We start from the raw sequence: 25,298 nt of genomic DNA on the forward strand, positions 1-25,298 counted from the left end.
TGGCAGGGGGCTCCTGGGAATTGTAGGCCATGGACATCTGGAGGGCCGCAGTTTGATTACCCCTGCTCTACATCTTTCTTACACTGAGATGCCCCAAACTGAATACAGTACTCCAAGTGAGGTCTTACCAGGTCTAACCTGTAAAGCAGTAACATTACCTCACATGATCTGTACACCATACATCTTTTAATACAGTCTAAAATCCCGTTTGCCTTTATAGCCAACAAGTCACACTGCTGACTCATGTCCAGTTTCTGATCGACTCAGATCGCCGGATCCTTTTCACATATCCTACGGCCAACACAAGTCTCACCCATCGTATAGTGAAGGTGCTGGTATTGAGCCTGGAACCATCAGTGTGCCAAGCCCATGTTCTGTCATTGAGCAACAGCCCCTCCTAAAGATCCAACTTGAATTTAAGTACTGCTTCCCATTTTTACATTACTAACTTATGCCTGTTTCAGACATTACCAGGCCCCAGGTTCTTTCCCATGGTGAAGCAATACATGTACCTACCTCACTTCCTCTCATCGCCTATAATGTGAGAAGCGGGATATAAATGAATGAATGAATGAATGAATGAATGAATGAATGAATGAATGAATGAATGAATGAATGAATGAATACAACCCACTTCTTTTACCTGGGTTTCCATTCTGTTTTCATAAGTTGAAGAAAATCCTCATGAATCAGGTCCACCCTATGGCTCTTAACCTCAAATCTGATTGACTCAATGCGCAAAATGGTGGTTTTTGTGAGAAAGACACAAAGCAATTTAGAGGTGAATTAACAGGAGCCATGACAAAGCTGCAAGCTGGAAGATAGGAAGAGGGAAAGGGCCTGAGATTCTTCACTCCTGATGTAAATAAAATTACATTACTGATTTTCAAACGAGGGTGTTTTCTAAAGAAATGCATCTCTAGTTTGCTCAGCCAAATGTGAGTGGAATAGGATGCCAAACAGGTGGTTATGTCCTAAGAACTTGGCTCAAGGATAGGGTTTAAATGACTAAGCAGGAGGTGCACGAGATGGTTCAAAATTATTAAGCAAGGGTGCTTGTTAGTCGTGACAACTAACCAGAGGTCTATGGGGAGCTAAGGAGCCCATGAGGGTTTCTATAGGACAGGACAGGATGTACTCCAGCATGTTTCAACATTAAGCGAGGAGCTCACTCACTTCTGCTGGGCTAGGACAAAAACTCACAAGTGCCCTATTGTTGCTGCTAAATCTTCGTCCAGTGCAATGTCTGACATGAAAGCTTACAATCCGACCCCATAAATTAAGACTGCCTGCTCTATTAAACAGTGCAGTAATTACTGCCAGCTTCAGCACTGAACTATTAGCAATATGTTTCTACTCCCGAATGCTGCATTTTTACAACGTATCAGTTTGGATGATATTCTAAATCTTTGCCAGATGTGACAGAGTGACTGAGGAACACTGCAGCCCAGAGCTAGATTATCCTTAGCTCACCCCTCTCCTTTTTCTTCTTGTTCCCCCCTCCCAAAGTAAAGAGAAAAGGTTTGCCTACTGATATTTCAAGATAATACTAATGTGTGAAGCTTTACCTACTCTCCTTACATTAAAAGTCAGTATTAGATTTTTGAAATGCCGGTGCCAAAAAACATAATAGCTTTCCTAAGTCCTGATTATCAGCACAAAATAACTAATGTAATGACGTCACCCTGGGAAAATGGGAGGATAATCTCTAACTCTCATTGCTGTATGATTGAGGAACAACCCATATTTCCACTGAATATACTTCTCTGCTAGTGTTATGTTTAATTAGATGGCGAGATGTACAGTTTGTGTAAGCAATGTCTTCTTAATGTCAGTGTAAATGTCTTGTCTTCTACAGCATTGCAATATTTTCCAAGCATTTAAAAATATTCAAGAAGCCTGCATTGATGATTGCTCTCCAGTTCCAACTGTTAGCTTTGTAACTTTCTCCCATGCGAAGTTGGGGAAAAGGGGAGGGCACTCGTGCAAGAATGATAAGGATATGTTGATCACTGGTACGAAATTGTCATTAGTAACAACTACTAGAGCTGTGCATGTGGCTTTTTGCAAGGCCCAAAATCTGAATCTTTTAATTTTTTCTTTTTAAGTTCACATGAATCAGACCACTGGTCCAGCAAGGTAAATATTATACCCTTGGACTGTTAGCAGCTCTCCAAGGTTTCAGGCCTCTCATCATCTGTCGCCTGGCCCCTTCAGTGATGGTGCCAAGGATTGAACCTGGGACTTTCTGCCTGTCAAGCGGATCAGCCATGGCCCTTCTTTCAGGGATTCAGGTTTCTGGGGAAAAACTGAACCAGAATCCTGAAACATGGGCTGAAACTAGTAGAGATGGCATGGCTGCCCGTCGAACTGGTAGTTCTATCTTCCCTCGTCCTTCTTCCCTTAGTAATGTCTGCTGAACCAAATTAAAGATGTTGGAATGTCACATCATAAGCTTCCTCGTCACTTTTCCCTCCTTTCATTGGCTTGTGTTTTTTGGTGTTAAGGAGATTTATGGTGAGCTAAAGTTGCTCATTGATAAGCAGTTTTGTCTACCCAGCTATCCACACCATGTCTGCCTGTGCGTTATGGGTATACTTTCAAAATTCTAGAGTTCAAGTTGCACCTAGTATGTCTGACTAAGCACAACCATTGTTCTCACCAATCCTTTGTGTGCCAGCACACCAAATTATGTTATGGTTATTTAACCCTGAGACCAAAAAAGGTTGCCTACTCTCATCTTAAGAGTACATGCACCTAGCTCGGGTCAAGAGTTGCTGCCACGATCCATGCCGTCAATACTCATCCAGTGTATGGGAAGTTGTGCTTCTTTCATACCTCTTCAACTCGCCAAGCCAATTATTGCTGGACTGTCTTCAGCCTAGGTTATTTTTCAGATCAATCCAACTATTACGTAGGACATATGTGAATGGATTAAAGGTAAAGGTATCCCCTGTTCAAGCATCAAGTCATGTCTGACCCTTGGGGTGACGCCCTCTAGCGTTTTCATGGCAGACTCAACACGGGGTGGTTTGCCAGTGCCTTCCCCAGTCATTACCGTTTACCCCCCCCCCCCGGCAAGCTGGGTACTCATTTTACCAACCTCGGAAAGATGGAAGGCTGAGTCAACCTTGAGCCGGCTGCTGGGATTGAACTCCCAGCCTCATGGGCAAAGCTTTCAGACGGCTGCCTTACCACTCTGTGCCACAAGAAGCTCTTGTGAATGGATTACCCAAAGTTGTGGCCCCCATCTTGTGTAATGGCCTGTCTAAGGAGGTCAGGAAGGATCCTACTCTCCTGGTTTTCCACAAACTATGCAAAGCTGAATTATTCAAGAGAGCTTTTTTATGCAGGCAACAGGGTAGCACTCTACAAAATGATTCACAAAGTTACTTATACAAATTATCAGGGGCTATGGTAGATACAACAGTGTATAGTTTGCTGTAAGCTGTGTAATGCTGTAAACTACTTGGTAATGTTGCACCATTTCATGTGTCATGTAGTCACAATAATAGGTTTACTCACAATAGTCTGTTTAAATTGCAGGCAGAAAGTACCGCCTGGATACTAGGCAAAAATTTTCACAGTCAAGAGTAGCCTAGCAGTGGAAGTACCCAGAGAGGTGATGAGCTCCCCCTCACTCATGGTCTTTAAAAAATGGCTGGACAGATATTACAGCTGTTTTTAGGCTGATCTTGTATTGAGCAGGGGGTTGGACTTGATGGCCTGTATGACCCCCCCTTCCAACTCTGTGATTCTATGTTAACGCTTATACATTGCTTCAATTCTATTTTTTAGATATCTGGTCAGTTCTACAACCTATTTAATTGTTTATTGAATGTCCCACTGTGTAATCTGCTTTGAGTCCCAGTGAGAAAGGTGGACCCTATCAACACCTAGTGGTTTAAGAGAGATTTATATTTGCTGCAGGTTTCAATGGGCGGTGTAAGCTGAATGGGAATCCCGATGTAGGGGACAACTCAGACTTGTTGCAACTTGTTGCAAAATAACTGGCTTAGTAGGCATTAGCCATTGGCACAAGCAGCTTTCAATTAGCACAGGCCTGCAGTAAAGACAAACGACAAATTGACCTATAGGCAGGCCTTCAGTGATGTAGTCCTGAACAAAATTGCAGGGTCCCATACCTGTCTTTTGATGTTAATTATATGTTAGAAGATCTGATCTGAGACCCCCCCCCACACACACATAATATGATACTCAAATAGCCCAAAGGAAATTTGCTTGTGCCAAATGCTATCAAAACCATCAAAGATCCATCTCTCAGAGGAATGGCAGATGCTCCACATCTCTGTTAATGAAGTCCTTCACCTTTAAGAGAGACACAAATGACTCAAAACAGTCAAAAACAACACGGGTAGTGACCTCTTCTCTAAACAGTGCAGGGAATACTCATAGATTAATAGGGGCACAGACACTGAAGTGCCAAATTGATTACACAATAATCCTCGCTTTATACATTATGAACTTTATTACCCTTTTTTTCCCCAGTCAGCAAGGTCTTACAGTGATCACTTTCCATTTATTCTTAATAGCATCGTGTTTTAAGTAACACGATGAAGGCAGGCTGCAATGATCTTAAAAACAACAAGATTATCATGATTAAAGAAAAAATAATATACTGTTGAAGTCAGACATTCATACAAGACCATGTGAGGTTAAATAAAACTCAAACAAGCTTGTGTCGGTTCTGAAAGACATCCTGAGAAGTTCTGCTTTACACAATTTGCAGAACCTCAGTGTAAAGGGTGTCTTTCTTGACACTTGCGGGAAGGACATTCCACAAAGACTGTTCCCGCGTTAGGAAAAATACCTTGTTTAAGCCTCACTTTGGATTTCCTTTGGATGCCATGAGTCAACTTTAGCATTTCCACAGTTGGGGTTTCCCTCCCCAGATTTCCCAGGCTATTGTAGAAACAGTGTAGGGAAAACAGACAGTATTGCTAGGTCTAGATTCAGAGTGATGTTACGTGGTACAAAATAGATGATGTGGAGGAGCAAAATGGAGTTGGAGTAGGACATTATTCATCTGTCCAAATGGGATTGTACCGCAGGGCCTGCAAAAGGGAGCTCCTCCACCAGGCATTTGGTTGAGGTCGACTTGAACCACCGCTTCCCAAGGGCCCTCCCCCTGAGCCTCCCTCCTATGGCAGGAACTCAAAAGTTGAGCTGAACAATAAAAATAATGTAAAACTTGTTAATTATTTATTATAGTGCACAATTAAAAACAGAATAAAAACTATACCGAACTAACAGCACATAGAACCAAGGACCAAACGCATTTCGACCCTTCCGGGTCTTCCTCAGCGGTCAACCATAATTCCACCCAACCCACTGGGCTATCAGTAGGAGTTACTTCAATGTTTAATTTTTCTACTGTTCGATGTTGCTTGTTGTTTCACTTCATTCATTTTTGTTAATCTAAGTTATCAGTATTGTTTCTGTTCTGTTTTATGTGAACCGCCCTGAGCCTTCAGGGAGGGCGGTATGCAAATATAATAAATAAATAATAAACAATAGGAACCCAGCTATGTTGGTACAGAGTAACACACGAACTAACACGCTAAAATGGAATTATATAATTTACAGGCAGCACAGTCAAATGAATGCTTCACTTCCACTGGCCATTGTAACTACATCAGTACAAACCATTTATGTATGGAACAATCATCATGATACAGTTGTCCAGACAATTTTTTTTCCTGTGGGGAAAGACATACAAAAAAATTAATAGTTCAGTAAATTCTGAAACAAAAGTTGCACATTTTCAAAAGAAGGGTGTTTGTGAGAGTCATTGACCAGGCGTAGGAAATTCAGAGTGAAAACTCTACTCTTTTCTGGACCAAACTTCAGCACGATTCAGCTTTTCTATAATTTATTATGTTTGTTTAATCCAGAGCTTGAATCCAATGAAACAAAAGGCGAGAATGGGTGCCAATTTTTTTTTTAAGGCTCACTGAGAAACATCTTTAAATGTTTTTAGGCCTCATGTCAAACTCTCAGCAAACTTGGAATAGGAGAAGTAGAGCAAAGAAGGAATTACTGTGATTGCTTTAGGAACCTAACCATGAGGGGAAACTGTACTTACTGAATATTAGTCCCATTGAAATATTAACAAATAAGAATGTGGGAAGATATATAGTTTGTTTGCTATATGAGCAAAGATGGGGGATTTATTTTCTGTATATAAAAGCATGTTAGCAATGCCCTTGTCTTCTATTCAATCCAGCCTCCTCCCTGTTATAATGAAGGGGGACTTGCTTAGGTCTGCAAAATTCAAGCCTTGTTCAGCTTTCAGTCAGATTGCTTAAGAGATTTTCTATTAGCGCCATGGCTCAAAGTCCAGAGCACCAATGAGGGGAAAGAAAACAAATCATCGGGAGAGGGGGGTGTTTCCTGTCTGAGATGGTCAACTTGTTATGGTAGTGGGAAGTGCTATCAAGTTGCACCCAACTTACGATGTCCTTGTTGGGGTTTCCAAGGCAAGAGACATTTAGAGGAGCCTCTGCATAGCCGTCTGGGAGGGGGGGGGGGAATCTCCATCCAGACTCTAACCGGAGCCAACCTTGCTTAGGTTCCAGAATCTTACAAGACCAGACTTCGTCTGAGCCATCAAGGGCAGGACTAATGTGTTCTAATTTGGGCTAAACAAAGGGTAGAATCCAAAGGTTGTATTCCACCAGCATAAATCAAAGATGGAGGTGATTTTCACCAATTCCCCCGTCATACTGCAGCCCACTAGGCTTCTGAAAATGTTACGGGGGGGGGGGGGAGAGGAGGATCTCAGAAACTGTATAGGAATCAACTGTGTGTTTTCACTGGGATGGCAGAAAATAACCTTTGGGTTTATCCCTATATATTCCATCTGCTTTGTGCAATACTGATTAGCATAAATCTATTTCCCCATAGAGAAAAAATGAAGTGCTTTAGAAAGGGTATATGAAAAAACACAATTGCATTGTGTTATGTGATGGCAAAAACTCTGCATCCATCCTATACATATGCAGCAAATTGTACCTTCTTGATGTGTGTGTCAATGTCAACATGAAACCTTAATCTCCAAAGGAAAGGGAACTATGGGGAAGGGGACTTTTTTTTTTTACCTTGTACCTAGCTACAAAAAATCTATTTTGAATTAAAAAAAAAATCTTATGTGACCTCTGGAACTACACCATTTGGCAAGTCTCTAAGATAAGAGATTCCCAAAGATATGGGGAATGTCCAGGGAAATTTTGAAGTCTTGATTTGTGGTGTTTAAGAAAGTATTCTTGGTTGGCCTTAAATTGGTATTAACAGGGGGATCCTCCACTGAGATAGAACCATGGGGGTGCTTTGAATGCGGGTGAGGAGGATGCCTATGAACAGCTCCAGCAAACAGGAGACATAGGAAGAGATAAGAGAGACTACAATTCGATGATATCAAAATAGGGAGAGATGAGTAGGACGCTGCAGATTTGGCTCCTCTTTGATGCACTGGATGTTTAACCCTCCTATTTAAAAAAAAATATTGTATCCATTATTCACCACTATTTAATCCTGAACCAAAATGCAGCAATCATCTACTAGCTTCTAATTACCTTATCTCAGTTCTTGGTGAATCTGGCAATTCTCTTCAAAATGACTGTTGTCCAGCACAGAATTTTTCTTGCCAAAGTATCCTTTCTCTTTTTTTGGCTGAGTCCACCACTTTCCAGCCATGGAATCTGACCTAGGCTTGTAAACTCTGACGTGTTGGCAACTCTCGTACCCTCCGGAGCATTGTATTAGTCTAAAGCAATACATCACACCAGTTCCCACTCTTTTGTAGGCTTTTCTCCCCAAAGAATCTTAAATGCTATAAAATTCCTACTTCGCATCCCAGATCAATACTGCCTATAGGCTCTGCTCTTCACGCCACCCCAGTTGGCTGTGAGAATTACTGTGTGGAGGACACAGGTCATAGCACATACTTTGTAGACTTAAGCGCTTCCTAACTGCAGCCTTAGAAAGAGAGCACAGAGTATGTGTGAGAGTAAACAGTTTCCAAAGTACAGAGTTTATAACAACTTTAAAAGCAAGTTGCCCGCCCCCCCCCTTTTTTTTTTAGATTAAGCAATTCAAAAAATTGCTGCTGAAAGCAGATTCTTTGAGAAGGAAAGTCTATTACTCTGTCCCATTATGAGACAAATTGTCTAGCAAACAAATTAAAAATTAACACAACCTGTTGATTTTACAGTCTGTTCTTCTGCATTGCTTGTATGGGAGCCAGCAGAGCTTTCCGCTCACAGCCAAGATCCTAAGGGATTCCAGGTTTAGCACAAGTATCATACATATTCCAGAAGACCCCAGACCCCAGCATCTTCCGATTCATTTATTGATGGAATTGATGCCCTGCTTCTCAGCCAAATCTCCCAATTCTTGCTTCATGGATCAGCTAAGATTCTTCAAGGATCTGCTAAATCAGATCTTCCCAGGATGTGATGGCTCCAGTGTTCTGAGAGGCTTGGTCATAACTCAAGCAGTATGTTAGCTGCCTTCCATATCTGGGTAGTACAGCAATTTAGTCATGCCTCTGAACAGGAACCATGTGGGTCAAACAAATTGCCTTCCAGGCCAGCATCATCTGTGATGTGAAATTTTAAGGAGCAACATCATTCTCTCAGCCTAGTTGGCAGGAGATCCAAGGCATGAAACTCATTCCCACAAGATGTAAGAGAGCCACTGGGTTTGTCACTGGCAGTCTTCAAGCAAAGGTTGGATACATACTTTTCTTGGATGCTTTAGGATGCTTAGGGCTGATCCTGCATTGAGCAGGGGGTTGGACTAGATGGCCTGTATGGCCCCTTCCAACTCTATGATTCTATGATTCTAGACAGATTTCAATGGGGATTGGACAACTTCATTGGTGGTCTTCCATCCAAACTATCCAGGGCTGACCATGCTTAATTTCTGAACTCTGATAAGATAAGGCTGGCCAGCAAAATCCAGGTCAGGGTTGATAGCTGAATGGGACTTCTCAAAGCTGGAACTTAGCTGGGGTTCAGGAACCTCCCCTCTTACCCACCACACACATTGATTGTAACATTAGGCTTTGGCTGTCTATGCACCGGGATTCAGCTTGTAGGAATTGGGGAGTGTGAGAGTAGTTCTAGATGGACAACCGTACAGACAATGCTAAAAATAAAGGATTTTTTTATTCAAAGCTGTAACACAAAGCATGACTCTCTAAATTCCGTCCCCCCCCAAAAAAAATCAGGAACTAAATTAATTTTTAAAAGTATTAAGACTCATGATTCCATAAGGGGGCATTCAAAAAGCACTATGCCGCCATGATTAGATGATTAAATGCATAGGCATTTAAACAGAGAATTATGATTTAAAAAAAAAAAAAACATGGAGAAATGGGATTGGTTGCCTGGCTTGATGGACAGGCTAAAGAGAGTCTTGTATAAACTTTGTTGCTCTCTTCCGCCATTTCAAGCAGGCAATTTGGAGGGGGAGAAGTGCAGAAAGGCAGCAGAGAAGAGCGGTACAGGAAAAAGGTGAGGAGGGGCAAGGAGGCGCGATTATTTTTAGCATTACACCAGACGAATGGCAGAACACTATTTTTACAGATGCGTGGAAATGTCCAAACACAATGTTGGATGGCAGGCTTTTGTTCATAAAGTCACCATGAGTTGGGAATGACTTGATGGAACCTAACAACAACACCAATGCTAATTTCTCCTTGCTTACCACTCCTCAGCACATCACACCTAAGCCGATCACGCCTGCTATTGCCATTCACCTGCAATTGTCATTTGCCCAATATTGTCATTCAGCATCTGCAATCACTCCAGTCTCAGGTGAACAGATAAGGACAGATGAACTCATTTTCTAGCTGCATCTGAAGCAGTGACTCACAAAATCTCATACCTTGCCACAAATGTTGTTAGACTTTAAAGTACTCCTGTACCCTTGCTCTTTTCTAGTACAACAGCGTGGAGTCACGTCTAATTCTGTTCCATGTTCTGCTTGATTAGATCCTGCCTATTCTTTCCACTAGGAAACCTGCTTTCCTCCAGAGGAAGGAGGCTTTCCCTGATGCAAGCCAGAGAAACATGCCTTCACTGCAGAAGAGGTGTGTGAGATCCCACCAGTGTTTCTCCCAACAGTAATCGTGGTGCACCCCCGTTAAATATTAGATTATTTTACTCATATGCATATAAGTGCTGTCAAATCACAAATCACAAACAGACCCCAACAAGGTTCTTTCAAGGCAGTCAGAAGCACTGCATGGCTTTCTTGGAGGTGGGTCTTCCATCCAAGTACTGACCTTGCTTAGCTTCTGAGATCTGATGAGATTGAGCTCTACCATGTCACCTTTCCTCCCAGTCATTTCAACTGGAGCTGAAATCAGCAAGAGCACTTTAGGTAGTTTTCTGATATTTTGTATTCTCTTTGCAAACTCAGCACACATCCTTTCCCACTATAACTCTCTTGGGATTTGCAAGAACAAAATGTCTCACGAAAACTTTTTAAAAAAGAGTTGAATGCAAATAAATTCATTCAACAGGCAAACATATGCTGCATTTGGCACAGGGAAACAATGACAAACATAGTTCTGTTACAATTGCTATTGCTAAAATATAAACGTACGTTTTAAATGAATACCTTTGGTATTCAAAAACATAAAAGTGCTTAATCTAGAGTGTCTTTCATTGATTGGTACCCTACCCTGACAAGTACATGGTAAGGTATTTTTCTATGCCATACTAATACTAATATTTCTATGTATTGCTCAGTTTCCTTCCTTTTCCCCCATGAAGATAGTTGCTTTCATGCAAAATTTCCTAATAATGATGGTTTCATGCCAAAATACTTGTTGAAACTCAATTTCTATTTCATATACAGCAGTTCTCAACACGGGGGGTCACAACCTTCCGAGGGGTCGTGTGGCCTTTCCCGGGGGGGTTCATAGCGGCGGCATGGTGTTGGCCTCCTCCATGTAACCTCGGAGCTCACTGAGGTGGTGTGGAGGAGGCCAGCACCATGCCACCACTGTCGCTCTGGCCGCCTCCTCAGCTGCTCTTACAGCGGGAGAGACAGCAACTTGTGCACACATGCGCGTGCACACCGCCGCCCCTGCTGTAGGGGTTGCAGAGCAGTGACGGCTGAGAACCGCTGCTTTAATACAATATGCCCCATAGCTAAAAACACTTTCTTATCCATACATGTCACTGGGGAGGGGAACTGTTCAAATGTCCTATACTTACTCCTAACCTATTATTATTATCATCATTATTATTATTTTCTGTTTCTATACTGCTTCCCTCAGCGAATGGCCTTGGAGTGGTTCAAAATATTAGGTTAAAATAATCAATAAAACAATTAAAACTACATACAACTACTTGCTGGAAAAGTGGGCAAATGAGAAGATGCAATTCAATAATGATAAGTGGAGAGTTCTACATCTGGGGCACAAAAATGAGGAGCATGCATACTAGATGGGTAGCAGTGGGCATGAATGAGATCTTGGAGTACTTGTGGACTGTAGGCTAAATATGAGCAAACAGTGTGATGCAGTGGTAAAGTAGGCAAAAGTAGTCTTCTGTATCAACAGAGGCATCCCATCAAAATTGCAGGATACCATAGTCCTGCTGTATACCGCATTTTGAACTCTGATGCTGGAGAAGACTCTTGCGAGTCCCGTGGACTGCAAGGTGAACAAATCGGTCAGTCCTAGAGGAGATCAGCCCTGACTGCTCCTTAGAAGGCCAGATCCTGAAGATGAAACGCAAATACTTTGGCCACCTCATGAGAAGGAAGGACTCCCTGGAGAAGAGCCTAATGCTGGGAGCGATTGAGGGCAAAAGAAGAAGGGGACCACTGAGAATAAGGCGGCTGGATGGAGTCACTGAAGCAGTTGGTGCAAACTTAAATGGACTCCGGGGAATGGTAGAGGACAGGAAGGCCTGGAGGATCATTGTCCATGTGGTCGCAATGGGTCAGACATGACTTTGCAATTAATAACAATAACAACAATACCGCATTTGTCATACTGCACCTGGAGTACTGTGTGCAGTTCTGGAGGCCTCACTTCAAAAACAATGTGGACAAAATTGAGAGGGTTCAGAGGAGAGCGACAAGGATGACCCGGAGACCTGGGGACAAAGCCCTATGACTAAAGGCTGTGAGACCTGGGAATGTTCAGCCTGAAGATAAGGAGCTTGAAAGGGGACATGATTGCTGTCTAAGTATTTGAGAGCCAGCTTGGTCTAGAGGTTAGGAGCACAAACGTCTAATCTGGCAAACTGGGTTTGACTCCCCGCTCCCCCACATGCAGCCAGCTAGGTGACCTTGGGCTTGCCACAGCACTGATTTATTTGGGTGCCACCTCTCCAGAGACCTGCTCAAGATGGCTCACAAAGTCAGAACAAATACAATAAAATAAATTTTAAAAAATCGTGTAAGAATGATGATGAAAAGTACAAGGCAGCACAAAACAACACTTCACAAAGTCTAAATATAATTTTTTACCTGTCTCACACTCCAACTGTTTCTAAAGTACTGAAATGCACAGCCCAGTTTCAATCACATTGACCTGAAAGTAAATCCCATTAAAATCAGTCTTGTTCTTAACAATGTGGTCTTAAGAGAAGTATACCTTTTTGAGACCAAAACAGAATGGGTTTAGAAGGGTGCCACTTGTCTAAGGATTGTTCTGCAGAACTTGTATGAGCATGGAAGCCAGCATGGGGGAGTGGATAAAGAGCAGTGGTCCCTATCCTGGAAAACCAGGTTTCATTCCCTATACCTCCATGTGCAGCTAGCTGGGTGACCTTGGGTCAGCCACAGTTCTCTCAGACTCTCTCCGCCCTGCCTACTTCCCAGGGTGTCTGTTGTGGGAAGAGGAAGGAAAAGGTGTTTGCAAGCTGCCTTGGGACTTCTTCGTTGTTGTGGTTATGCACAGACAGTAGCAAACTGGACTACTTTAATGATTTAAGCAGCAGCAAGAGCCATGCTTATTTTTTAGAAACTCTTTCAAACTTGGGAAAAGGTGATGTCTTTCTTTTTTACATTAGGTATGATGTAATTAGCTATGATGTAATTAGTATAAACGGTAATGACTGGGGAAGGGAATGGCAAACCACCCCTCATTGAGTCTGCCATGAAAACACTGTAGGGCGTCCCCCCAAGGGTCAGACATGACTCGGTGCTTGCACAGGGGATACCTTTACCTTTACCTTTAATTAGTATTGATTGCCCTTGTTTTCATTGCTACTGTTGACAATTCATCTCTTTTAGGCCATGCATATTATGTTTACATCATTAACCCTCACCTGCTGGGAATATGTCCTTGAAAAAAAATGTATTCACTTTAATGGGGGAAATTCAGCATAGGAAAAGAGAAAGCAGTACAAAACTAGAACGAATCATGGTCATCCATCTGAAATGATTGTCATAATGCAACAAAAAGACTCATAGATTTGTGTCTCGCAAGGGAAACCAAGATCAGAATGGGACTGTTCAAACTAAATCAGAAAGAATTCAGAATTTGGCTGTATTCTCTGAGCACGTGCTCTACAATGCCAAGACTGAAATATGGCAAAATGTTCTTCTCTCAGAGGAGGCAGTTTAGAAGAGGAGTCCACACCCATAACTTTGCTGAGAGCTTTTAATTAACATATTGCTTCTGGCACGCTTATGATTCTCTGAAGCCACAGTTGTCCCGTCCCCCCCAGGACCCAGCTGGCTGAGTGGCTATGTGTTTTCACAGACAATTATGCATACATAGAAGGAACTGTCCATTGACTTCTGAGGAAACACTGTATGCTGTTTAAGTCTGGGGTTGGAAGGAGGACATTTTTAGTGGCCTAGAAACTATTCTTTTCCTTAGGCATCTAGTCCTTCCAAAGGGGATACCAGCTGCCCTGATGAGAGCTGAAACTGATCTTCCTTCTATCAGGGCTCATGTACACTTAGCTATTTTAAAAACACGGAAGAATTATAAAATAACTAGTCAAAATTCAATCACTGAACAGCCTTTTAAGCTTTTGATGTCCAAAGATCCCACATGCTCTAGATTTCTAAATAACATTCCATCACATTATTCCATCCCTGACACCCTCTTAGATAACTTAGATAACAACAGTCGACTCAGAGGCTGGGTGTACATCTCTGATACTGTGATTGACAGATCCTGCATTGTAAAAGTTCAACTTGGTTCAAATTATTCAAAATGGATGGTTTTTGATCCTCCTATTTAACTCAACTTGCAGGCCATAGTCTCAAAGCAAGACCATTTTAGGCAGGACTGAAGAATCTCCATTCCTACTTATATCTGGAAAAGGGATGTTTGATTCAAAAAACATATATCTTGAATTGTTATTTATTTTTAAATTTATCATGTGACATGTGGGTTAATGTAGCCAGGAGAGCCTAAGATTGTCTGACTACCAGGCTAGAGATGTTTGTCAAGGAGGTGGTTTGCCATTGCCTGCCCCCATGTCATGACCCTAATATTCCTTGGAGGTCACCCTTCCATGTGCTAGCCAGTGCTGTCCTTGCTTAGCTTCTGAGATCTGACAGGTTACTTGCTTGAGATACTCAGATTGGGTTTTTACCCTGAAGACATTTTCGTTTCTAAGATGCTACTAGAGTTCAATCTAGCTGAATGATAATGTTCATGGTAAAGAAAATCTTAGACCAGAAGAAGAAGAGGAAGAAGAAGAGTTGGTTCTTATATGCACACCAGGTCAACAACTCAATACTGAATTACATCACTGGCCCTATTTAAAGTGAAGTACTAAAGAGTAGAATACTATAACTCACATTTTTTCACGAGAGCCAATAGAATGGTACAATTAAACATCATGTCAGTTTGTAGCACATACAATGTCACTTTGATTATAATAGATTAAAGTGGTAGCCAAAATACCATTTTTGATCTGCGTGATAGGAAACCTAGTGCGAGCCAAACCAAAAATGCAGTGGAATAAACTCACTTCAAGTGCATGAGTAATAACATAAAATGAAGGCATAAAACTCTTACATGTTGCCATCAGCAATTCCAAAGGATCGTATTAATGACAGCCCTGGGGGGGGGGGGGGTTGAAACTGGGTCATGATGAAAGGAATGCATGGCATGTGGGAACAATGTGCAATGTCATAGCAACACAACAGGATGTTTCAGCAACTGTATAGGTAATCAAAATTATCAACATAATATATTTTCTGATATCAAGCAGGCAAAGGATAACCTGCACTACACTGAAGGATTGACTACACTGCACTACACTGAAGGATTGACACATTTCAGGACTAGACCATACAAGTCAAGAGATATAACACATATCTTTGGCCTTTTGTTTAGCTGTAGTCCAAACAGCTGGTTTACATGACTGCTACCTGGCTCTGTGCATGGCAGTAGCTCAATGCATATTTGAGGCATTTGCTCTTCTGGATTCCTTGCTTTCTTTTTTTATTAAAAAAGTAGGATGGGTAGCTCAATGCATATTATAGTGTGTGGTGCTTCAAGCAGGCACCAGATCAGTCTGGCCAGTTTATGGGGTAGGGGGGAGCTATCTAGTTCCTGTAGTGCAGGGGTAGTCAAACTGCGGCCCTCCAGATGTCCATGGACTACAATTCCCAGGAGCCCCCTGCCAGCATTCGCTGGCAGGGAGCTCCTGGGAATTGTAGTCCATGGACATCTGGAGGGCCACAGTTTGACTACCCCTGCTGTAGTGAGATAGTAGGCATATACAGACTCCCCATCCCAAATTTAAAGTAACATGGCAAAAATTGTTTATTTTCTTTTTGGTGGTTTAAATTTTTGATGTTTTCTGTTACACCATTTTTTAAAAAGTTACATAGGGACACTTTTTCCCCCCACCACAGTTAACCATTAAACTTCTGAATGGTCATACAGACAGAATGATGGGAATTACAGGATTCTTTCCCCTTTACTCAGCCAGAAGGTGGATATTGATGTGGCCACATGACAAAAAAAATGTATTAATAGTTAGCCGTAATGTTCCCTGTGCTTGCCATGAGCCCGGGTCCAATTTCCAGTCACACGGTTTAACTGTAAGCAAATGGATGAGTGCTTGGTAGTGGGAAGTGCCAAACTATATCACACTGGGTCATCCGGGTCAGGAAGGATGAGTGCTTGCCTTAGGTAATATTCACCTAGGAAAGCTATTTATAATGAAAGTGATTTCAACAGAAAACAGAACATGAACCCAGACAGACTGATACAAGACATTGATCTTCAGCACGGGGGAAATGCAGCACAAGAAAATAGTTCTCAACCAACTTCATTTTTAGCGTGTTGATTCAGGTCAAAATTGTTTGCTTGCTTGTTGACCTTGAGAGGTTTCATTTGACATTTGAAAATTGCTCAGAATTTCCCCTCAGATATAAACAAAACTCACGTTGTTCTGTGGACAGATGGCATTTAAGCATCCTGAACAAAACAAGTTTGTTCATTATGGGCACAAACTCAGCTTGTGGGTGTTCTCATGTGACCCCCCCCCCCCCGAGTGGTGTGGTTTTTGAAGCCTTCAATCGACCTCCACTTTGTCATGATTTCCAAATATAGATAGCGGAGCAAACTGGAATCTGTTTCTTCCCCACAGACCTATGATTCAAAACTAAGTCTAGCTTGCCAGTGTGGTGTAGTGGTTAGGAGTGTGGACTTCTAATCTGGCAAGCCAGGTTTGATTTCCCTGCTCCCCCACATGCAGCCAGCTGGGTGACCTTGGGCTCGCCATGGCACTGATAAAGCTGTTCTGACCAAGCAGTGATATCAGGGCTCTCTCAGCCCCACCTCCCTCACAGGGTGTCTGTTGTGGGGAGAGGAAAGGGAAGATGATTATAAGCTGCTTTGAGGCAGTGAAAAGCAGGGTATAAAAACCAACTTTTCTTCTTCTTCTCTTCCGTTTGGATATCGCCACAAACCTGAGTCATGATCAGATGCTTTGTGAAGGGTAGGAGAATAATGAGTGTAAAGCAATGAAATGTCCAGAATACTAAATGTGTTCAATTCATTACTGTTTTCCTTTGCCTGCTGTCTCCTGTCATGTTACCAGTGCATTACAGCAGCGGTCCGCTACCTTTTTCTGGTTGCAGACCGCTACCAAGGGGTGGGGGGAAAGGGCGGCCCAGGGCCTGCGAAAATGTTTATGCGCGGACCTGCTGCACATGCATGTTTGCGCTCCCGGCAGGGGCACAAACACGCATGCTATGCGCATGTGTGCACACACAAAAGTGCTGTGTGCGTGCGTTTGCACTCCCATCGGGCGCAAACGCGCATGCGTGGCAGGTCCGTGCATGCATGTTTGTGCCGGTGGCATGCCAGCGACCACGCTTCCCTCTCCCCCCCTCCCGCAGCAAGAAGTTTGCTGGTCCGCAAGCTAATAGGCGGCTGATTTGCTCACGGCCTGGCGAGCTTCTTACTGCGGGGGGGGTGTGGTGGTGAGAGGGAGCCGCCGCCTGCTGCCGAGGCTTTCGCGGCACGGCACCAAGCCACGGACCGGGGGGTGGGGACCACTGCTTTACAGAACAACTACTAATCACGAGCAACCTTGTAATGTCCCAACAGGAGTGTCCATATGGGCTTGATCCAGACTAGATTTTCCATGAATAGTATGCACTTCTGACAGCAGAACAGAACTGTCTGGCTTCCCATTGCATCCTATTTATCTCCCCAAGAGGCTGTTCCTGGGGGACAGACATCCTTAGGAATGATATGTGAGGCCAATAAAGGGGTCTGCAGGAGATCCTTCCATTATCAGAATCCAACCATCTCTTCCCTAGCTGATTCTGCTACCACAAGGAATCAAACTATCTGAGTGCCCTCTGGTCTCATCTCAGCACCAACATTACTGTATGATCTATCTGCATTTTACCAGATTTTGGCCTTGTCGTACACAGACTATTTGAGGCATTTGCTCTTCTGGATTCCAAGCTTCCTTTTTTTTTTTTTAAGTAGGATGGGTAGCCAAGAAGTAAGTGAGAGGGGATGGGAGAAGAGAGGAGGGAGAGCAATGACTCTTCTGAGGAATTCCAAGCTCTGAAAGAAGCTTGGAAATATCTGACAAATCTGGGTAACATCTCAACTTCCTGAGTCTTACTCTGATCCAAGCTCAGTGCGATAAGCCCATCTCTATTTCAAAGTGCGCGTAAGCTTTTCTGAAATACTGCTACATTTTCTTGCCTGTGCTGCTAACAGGCCTTTCTGTCCCATGAACTCCTGAAAGTTAGAATTTCTGTGAAGATTTAGGGTAACCAACTCTGGTTTAGAAAATTCCTGGAGATTTAGGGGGTGGAGCCGGGGGAAGACCTGCAAGTGTGCCAAAGGGAAGGATCTCTGTGGGTTATAACGCTATAGGATCCACCCTAGAAAGTTGACAATATTTCCCAAAGGAACAGGTCCCTGGAGTCTCGAATAGCAATTCTAGGAAATCTTCAGGCCCCCCTTGGAGATTGCCAAAATGAAGACCCGTCGACCCCACGAAGAATCAAATGAAGAACAACAGGAACGACAGTACAGCCGAGCTCCAATTTGTATAAAGCACATTTAAGAATTTTGGTTCAAAGAAACTTATCGCACAGCTGTATCATCGTTCCTATTATTCTCCGTTTGCACCCACCAGGAGACTGGCAGCCATAAGAACATTCTTTGGCACTACAACAGTGGCTAAGATATGTGGGGAGCTTGTTTCAACACAGTGCTCTGGGAGCTCTGAGACCAGGTTTCTCCAGCATCAGAGTACCTTAGGCATTAGCTAGGGAGGGTCAAAGACTTCCTTCTTTTCCTGGTTTTCTGCAAATTTTTGGCCAATTGCTTTTTAAAATCTATGGTAACATATTCATGCTACTTTGATCTTTCAGTCCTATTTAGGAGTGCCTTGACAGCTCATCCCTACTTGGCTTTTACTTCAAGCAGCAATTTGCAAAGTATTATTTATTTGTTTGTTTATTATATTTGTATACTGCCCTCCCTTTCGCTTCGGGGCGGTTTACATTAGAACTCTCAGAAACGATACATACAGAAAACATCTTGACTTAAATGTATAACACCTTTAACGAGAACTTGCATTGAATAAAACAATTTAGAATTTAACATTCAAAAGTCAGTGTATAAAATCTCGATTTAATTTATTGTATAAAATCTTGACTTAATGTATAGCACCCAGAAAAAGTTGCTGAAATCTTTTAGCATTTATGATGATAATGCAAATGCATAGCGTAGAGTGCAGTGTGTTGTTGGCACAATATTTATTTTGTTACTAGAGAACAGCTTGGCTACTAAAGCTCAAACGTAGTTGCTTCCAAAATTTTCCTTATATGAATTTTGCCCCAGACATCTGGCTCTCAGTTACCCATGCTCCTTTTCCAACTGGAACAGATGCATTAGGAATTCTACATTAGGAACTGGTTTGTAGGGCTGCCAGTTATCCACTAGGGTTGAGGGATCCCCCACTCCCAGCTCCCAGAAGCTGGTGGGATAACAATAAAAGTTTAAAAAATACCATCAGCCCAACAAGATTATGTCACTTCTGAGGGAAGCCCAGAAGTGATGTCACACCACACCACACCACACCAAATTCTATGGTACAGAACAGTATGATGTCATTTCCTGGTTTCCCCACAAGTTAGTTGTCACCATCACGCCAACAGCAACGCCCCCTTGACTGCTGCAAATTCCAGTTCCAGAATTAGTTACAGAAATTAAATCAGAATTAAGGAGAAGTAGGCAGAGAGTGAAATTATGAAGCAGTAAAGGAACAGGCAGTAGGTGCAAACTTAAATGGATTCCGGGGAATGGTAGAGGACAGGAAGGCTTGGAGGATCGTTGTCCATGGGGTCGTGATGGGTCGGACATGACTACGCACCTAACAACAACAAAGGAACAGGCATTCAATCACTTCCAATCCCATGGCTTTAGTAATTCTTTCATGCACATGAATGCAAATTGCACTGTTTTTCAACATTAACAATGCAAGCAAGTCCTCATAAACTGTGATGAGAACCATTCCAATTTTTAAAATTGGTTCTATAAGATGTCATGGGAATACCTGACCAGTTTTTGTAGTCAAAACTTCAGAAACATCTGCATGAGAGCAAGTGTTCTGATGCAGTACATGTCATCTTGCAGACACTCTGCCTGGGGGATTTCCAGGACATCATGGCTAGTAGGAATAATAGAGACTGCACTGTCCATGAAACCCCCACTTGAGATGCTGGCAGTGGGAAATTGTACCTTTTTCTCATGATTGACATATTTGCCCCCCAAACTCCCAATTTATTACACTGTTCAACTAGAAGCAGGAAATGTCTCATGCAGCCATCAGAAAGCCTATTGTAAATTTTTGAGCTTAGCTTAGATAACACAGTTTTAATATGAGGAAAGAAGAAAGAACATCACAAAGCAATTACAAAAACAAACCCCAGTGATTGCCATCCAGTTAAACTGTATGCAGATTTTAGCAGAATGTGGGAAAATATACTTTCGAATACAATAAGTCCTAGCTCCTTTTGAAAGCTTCCATTAGTCAACCAAAGGAATACTATTTATAAATATGTCTGAGTAGTTTTTTATATTGTGTGAGATTAGGGCTGGCCACCTGTAGGGGTCAGGGACTTCCGTCTTGTATGGGAAGCCACTGGTGTCCCTGAAGCAATTATGTCACTTCTGGCAGAATCCAGAAGTGACGTCATTGCACCAGGGTGATGTTTGAACATTCACTGAAAATTCTATTGGGTGATCACTAGAGCGTCACCCAATGTGTTGAAATCACTTCCAAGTGATGCCAGAAGCAACATCCTGAGTCTCAGCATGGTATAGTGGTTAAGAGCAGCAGCTTCTAATCTGGAAAGCTGAGTTTGATTCTCCACTCCTCCATATGCAGCAAGCTGGGTGACCTTGGGCTAACCACAGTCCTGTTAGAGCTGATCTTGCAAGGCAATTCCCAGCTTCACCTACCTCACAGGGTGTCTGTTGTGGGGAGAGGAAGGGAAGGCAATTGTAAGACACTTTGAGACTCTTTCGGGTACTGAAAAGCGAAGGTATAAAACCCAGCTCTTCCTCTTCTATTCTGGGGGTGCTGCTCACACCCTCTGTTTCTCCCAGGGCTTTCCTTCCACTGTGCTGATGAGCAGCAGGAGCTCGGAGTGGGAGATCTCCTGCCCCCAGTAGGACATGGACAATCCTTTAATAAACATCACCTTTCTGATCGATTTAAAACAGACCAACCAACCCTGCACATAGACACCAAATTCTGATGAGAAAGAAAGACTGGAAATTTTTGTCTCAAACTATTAAGGTCTCATATTCTTAAGAAACCAAAGAAAAGTTCAAAGTTTAAAAATATAAGCTTCCTAACTCAAGCAATAGGAAATCCTGGGATTCAGTCCTCCATCTCTCCAAAAACATGAAACTAGAACATAACTTTTGGCTTCCTCTGTCCATGGAAAGTCATGAACAACGCTAAAAAAAACAATCAAAGAATGCCACTGCCCATCAAATGAAAGATGGAAAGGTGCCATACTGTCCATTATAATGGTATTTTTTCTTAACATTATTTCTCATTCATTATTTTATCACTAGTAGACTTGAGGATTGACATGACTGATTTATGCATAGCTTGTTTTGTAACGACCAGGTATTTAATAGGTCTTTTGCTGCTTTTGAAGAATCCCAGGACTGTTAATTCGGTTAATCAAAATAACAGTCACGTAAAGCTTTACCAGTCTAATCACTGGAGTCCAAGATTAGTGAGTAGAATTAAATTTCATCAGGGGGAATGTGTGATAAAGGATATGTCAGTATCCTTTTAAGTCTGTTTTGTTTCTCAACTTTCTCAAGATGGTCCAATTAAATATATCGGAGTACGTGCTTTGTGTCATATCTGAGGAGATGGCCCAGCTAGCAATAGTAAAAATTAGAAGGATTCTTGAGACTTCTCTAATCAAGTATTGATTTTCTTTTTGTCCCATGCAGGTAAACCAGCAGGGTATGGAAGTAATAGACGTGTAAACCCCACCAAAGGAATAGTGGACGAATGCTGCTTCCAGAGCTGTGACCTGAAGCGCCTGGAGATGTACTGTGCACCTGCCAAACCACCAAAATCAGCACGGTCTGTACGTGCTCAGCGCCATACTGATATGCCTAAAGCACAAAAGGTAGCCCGTTATTCAAAATTTGCTAATCTGAGGCATCTCCAAATTTAAATTTGGTATTTAGGGTTTTTTTGCTAATCTGAGGCTTATTATTGTTGTTGTTGTTATGTGCGAAGTCGTGTCCGACCCATCGCAACCCCATGGACAATGATCCTCCAGGCCTTCCTGTCCTCTACCATTCCCTGGAGTCCATTTAAGTTTGCACCTACTGCTTCAGTGACTCCATCCAGCCACCTCATTATTATTATTATTATTATTATTATTATTATTATTATTATTATTATTATTATTATTATTATATTTATATTTATATTTATATTTATATTTATATTTATATTTATATTTATATTTATATTTATATTTATATTTATATTTATATTTATATTTATATTTATTTCCCGCCACTCCCTTGCGGCTCGTGGCGGGTTACAGTGTCTTAAAACCCCTATTAAAACCCCATTAAAAAACATCTCCAAATTTAAATTTGGTATTTAGAGGGGGTTAGTTGTTTTTATGTCGCTGCATTATATTTTATATCTTGGATATTTTATATCTTGGATACTGGATAGGATATTATGGACTGTATATTTTAGGGGTAATTTTTATCTGGGGATTTTATCTGTTGTAACCCGCCATGAGCCTCCTTGGGAGTGGTGGGCTAAAAATCAACTAAACTAAACTAAATTAAATCCATCACTGTGCAAAAAAGAACACCAAAAGTTTTTCATGTACAATAAATTCTTCATTATTTTGCATTCCGGGGATTATATCTCCACTATAAACATTTGCTTGTTGCTGGTTGTTGGTGCTGTTTTACAAACTGCAAAGTTTCTGAGGTTCTCACGCCACTTCATAACCTTGAATGTCCCTTAATTAATGAAGTGTTGGGTTATTCTAAATATTCTTTAATATGAGAAAAAGAACTGATAAATATTATGGACTGTCAGAGACCCAATTTCAGCATTTGACCATGTACGTAAGGTTTTAGGGTTGACATCTCTAGTTTTTAAAAATCTAATTTCCTTTTTTAAAATGCCAGTGTGATCCACTATGGCAGGCTTTCTCAACCATGGTTTTATAAAACCCTAGTGTTTCCTGAATGGGCTAGAGTTAATTTATATATGTGTGTGTTAAACATGTATTGGGTGACATGACCATAGATGGTCATGTCAACCCACCCCTTCCTAAAATGGCCAATGATGAGCCTGGAGGGGTGGGAAGTAAAGGGGTCGCAGGTGGGTTTGTATAAAGCTGTGCTTCCCAACCATATTCTGAACAATCACGTCACTTCTCAGGTTTCTCAAAGCCTAAAGAAAGTTTCATGGGTTTCTCATTGATATAAAAGAATGGCTGCACTACTAAAGAGTAGCTTTAATGGCCTGGAAGGCTCAAGTTTAAATCCTCTGTCATTATATCTCTCAACCTAACCTACGTAGTGGATCATACTGGCATTTTTAAAAAGAAAATTAGATTTCCAGACAACAGCCCCAAGGTGGGCATATGGCTGAAGAAGAAGAAGATCAACAACAACAACAACAAATATGCTGCTTTTCTCTACCTGAAGGAGTCTCAAAGACCGTTTATGCACTGGAGATTTCATGCCGGTATGCAGGCTGGAGTTTTAGTCGTGGCAGGTTGTCCCACCTCTTCCTGCACCCACATAGGGGAGCATTTGGCCTGGTGCACGTCATCCGCTCCAGATTTGTGCTCCTGCACAGGAGCTGGGCCAGTGAAGTTCCCAGTGCATAAACGGTCAAAGCGGCTTCCAATCGCCTTCCCTTCCCTTTCTCCAGAATAGACACCCTTTGAGGTAGGTGAGGCTGAGAAAGCCCTGATATTACTGCTCGGTCAGAACAGCTTTATCAGCACCGTGGTGAGCCCAAGGTCACCCAGTTGGCTACATGTGGGGGAGTGCAGAATCGAACCCGGCTGGCCAGATTAGACATCCGCACTCCTAACCACTACACCAAATTGGAGAGACTTACATCAGCTGAATGCCAGAATATAGTGAAGTTAGTCCAGTATTCTTACTAACCCTTCACTCTTTTTTTAATGAACTATTCAAAGACTAATACCAACAGATCCCCCCTGGCAAAGCCTTCTGGTGAAACACATAGGGAATTTGGGGAGACTTAAACTGAGTAGTCAAATATTAAGCACATACAGACCCGGCGGCAAAGGAACCACGTGCCCATGTGGCATCCTGGAACTTGCCATCCCATGTTGCTCCCCTTTCTAAACCAATGAATTCAATGACATTGTGAGTAAAGTTTGCCAGTTCTAGGCTAAAGGATATTGCCTCTCTTTAATATAGCAACCCGGAATGAAACTTGGTTATTAGAAGTAGGTCATCATCATTGGATGACTTCAGGTCAGTCAAAAAATAATACTGCACCCAGTGCTTGCCAATAACAGCACGTGCTTTGGAGAACTTCAGCATCCCCCCTATAGTCACAACAAGTTGAGGTCACTGAAAAGTGCTTGCTAAACTACTCTCAATATCCTCAGTGTGAGGAATCAATATGCATATGAAATCAGATTTTTATGTCAGTCTTAATCAACTGTTGGAGTTATGTCACCCTCTCACAAGGAAGGAAAAGCTTGACTTTTTGACAAGTTTGGAATCCTTGCTTATTCCTCATCACGTTGGAATCTATGAGAAAGCTAACAAGGCAACTTAAGTTACCAGTTGTCAGGACTTCCATTAAAGTAACCTGGGCATAAGAAAATAAATGTGACTTATTTTTCTGGTTTATAAGTAACTAGTTGCCACTCTATTGTGTGAAGAAAAGGAGGAGCATTTATTGGGGGTAGTTAAGGGCTTTTTATTTCAAAACATAAGATGTTTGCATTAACAATGGAACTCTCAGGAGCAGACATTGGGGTAGAAAACCACACACAGCCCTGGATTACAGGCTCAGTGGGGCAAGATAGGAGGATACAGGCTGTGGCCAGCAATGCCTGTGGGGCTTGTTTCTGAGCAAACATCAAGTTACAATCACCCATACCAGAAACCCAACACTGAGAGTTCATGTTACCCACAATGCTTCCAATATATGCACTTTCCATTGGTTTGATTTTATACCTCCCCTCTCAGCAGTTGCCATCTCATGGCATTAAATACACTAAAATTC

At 42.1% G+C, this 25,298-nt stretch overlaps 1 protein-coding gene across 4 annotated transcripts in view; it reads left to right on the plus strand.

Moving 5' to 3' along the window:
- The window catches only part of IGF1 (insulin like growth factor 1), a 79,534-nt gene that overhangs the window by 39,453 nt on the left and 14,783 nt on the right, over positions 1–25,298 (plus strand). For all 4 annotated transcript variants that reach the window (XM_077339756.1, XM_077339753.1, XM_077339754.1 and 1 more), the window contains exon 3: positions 21,986–22,167. In XM_077339756.1, the coding sequence (XP_077195871.1) occupies positions 21,986–22,167 (182 nt within the window). The remainder of the gene's footprint in view (positions 1–21,985; positions 22,168–25,298) is intronic.

Source organism: Paroedura picta, chromosome 5, assembly GCF_049243985.1.
Source record: "Paroedura picta isolate Pp20150507F chromosome 5, Ppicta_v3.0, whole genome shotgun sequence".
In the NCBI taxonomy this organism is placed as follows: Eukaryota; Metazoa; Chordata; class Lepidosauria; order Squamata; family Gekkonidae; genus Paroedura; species Paroedura picta.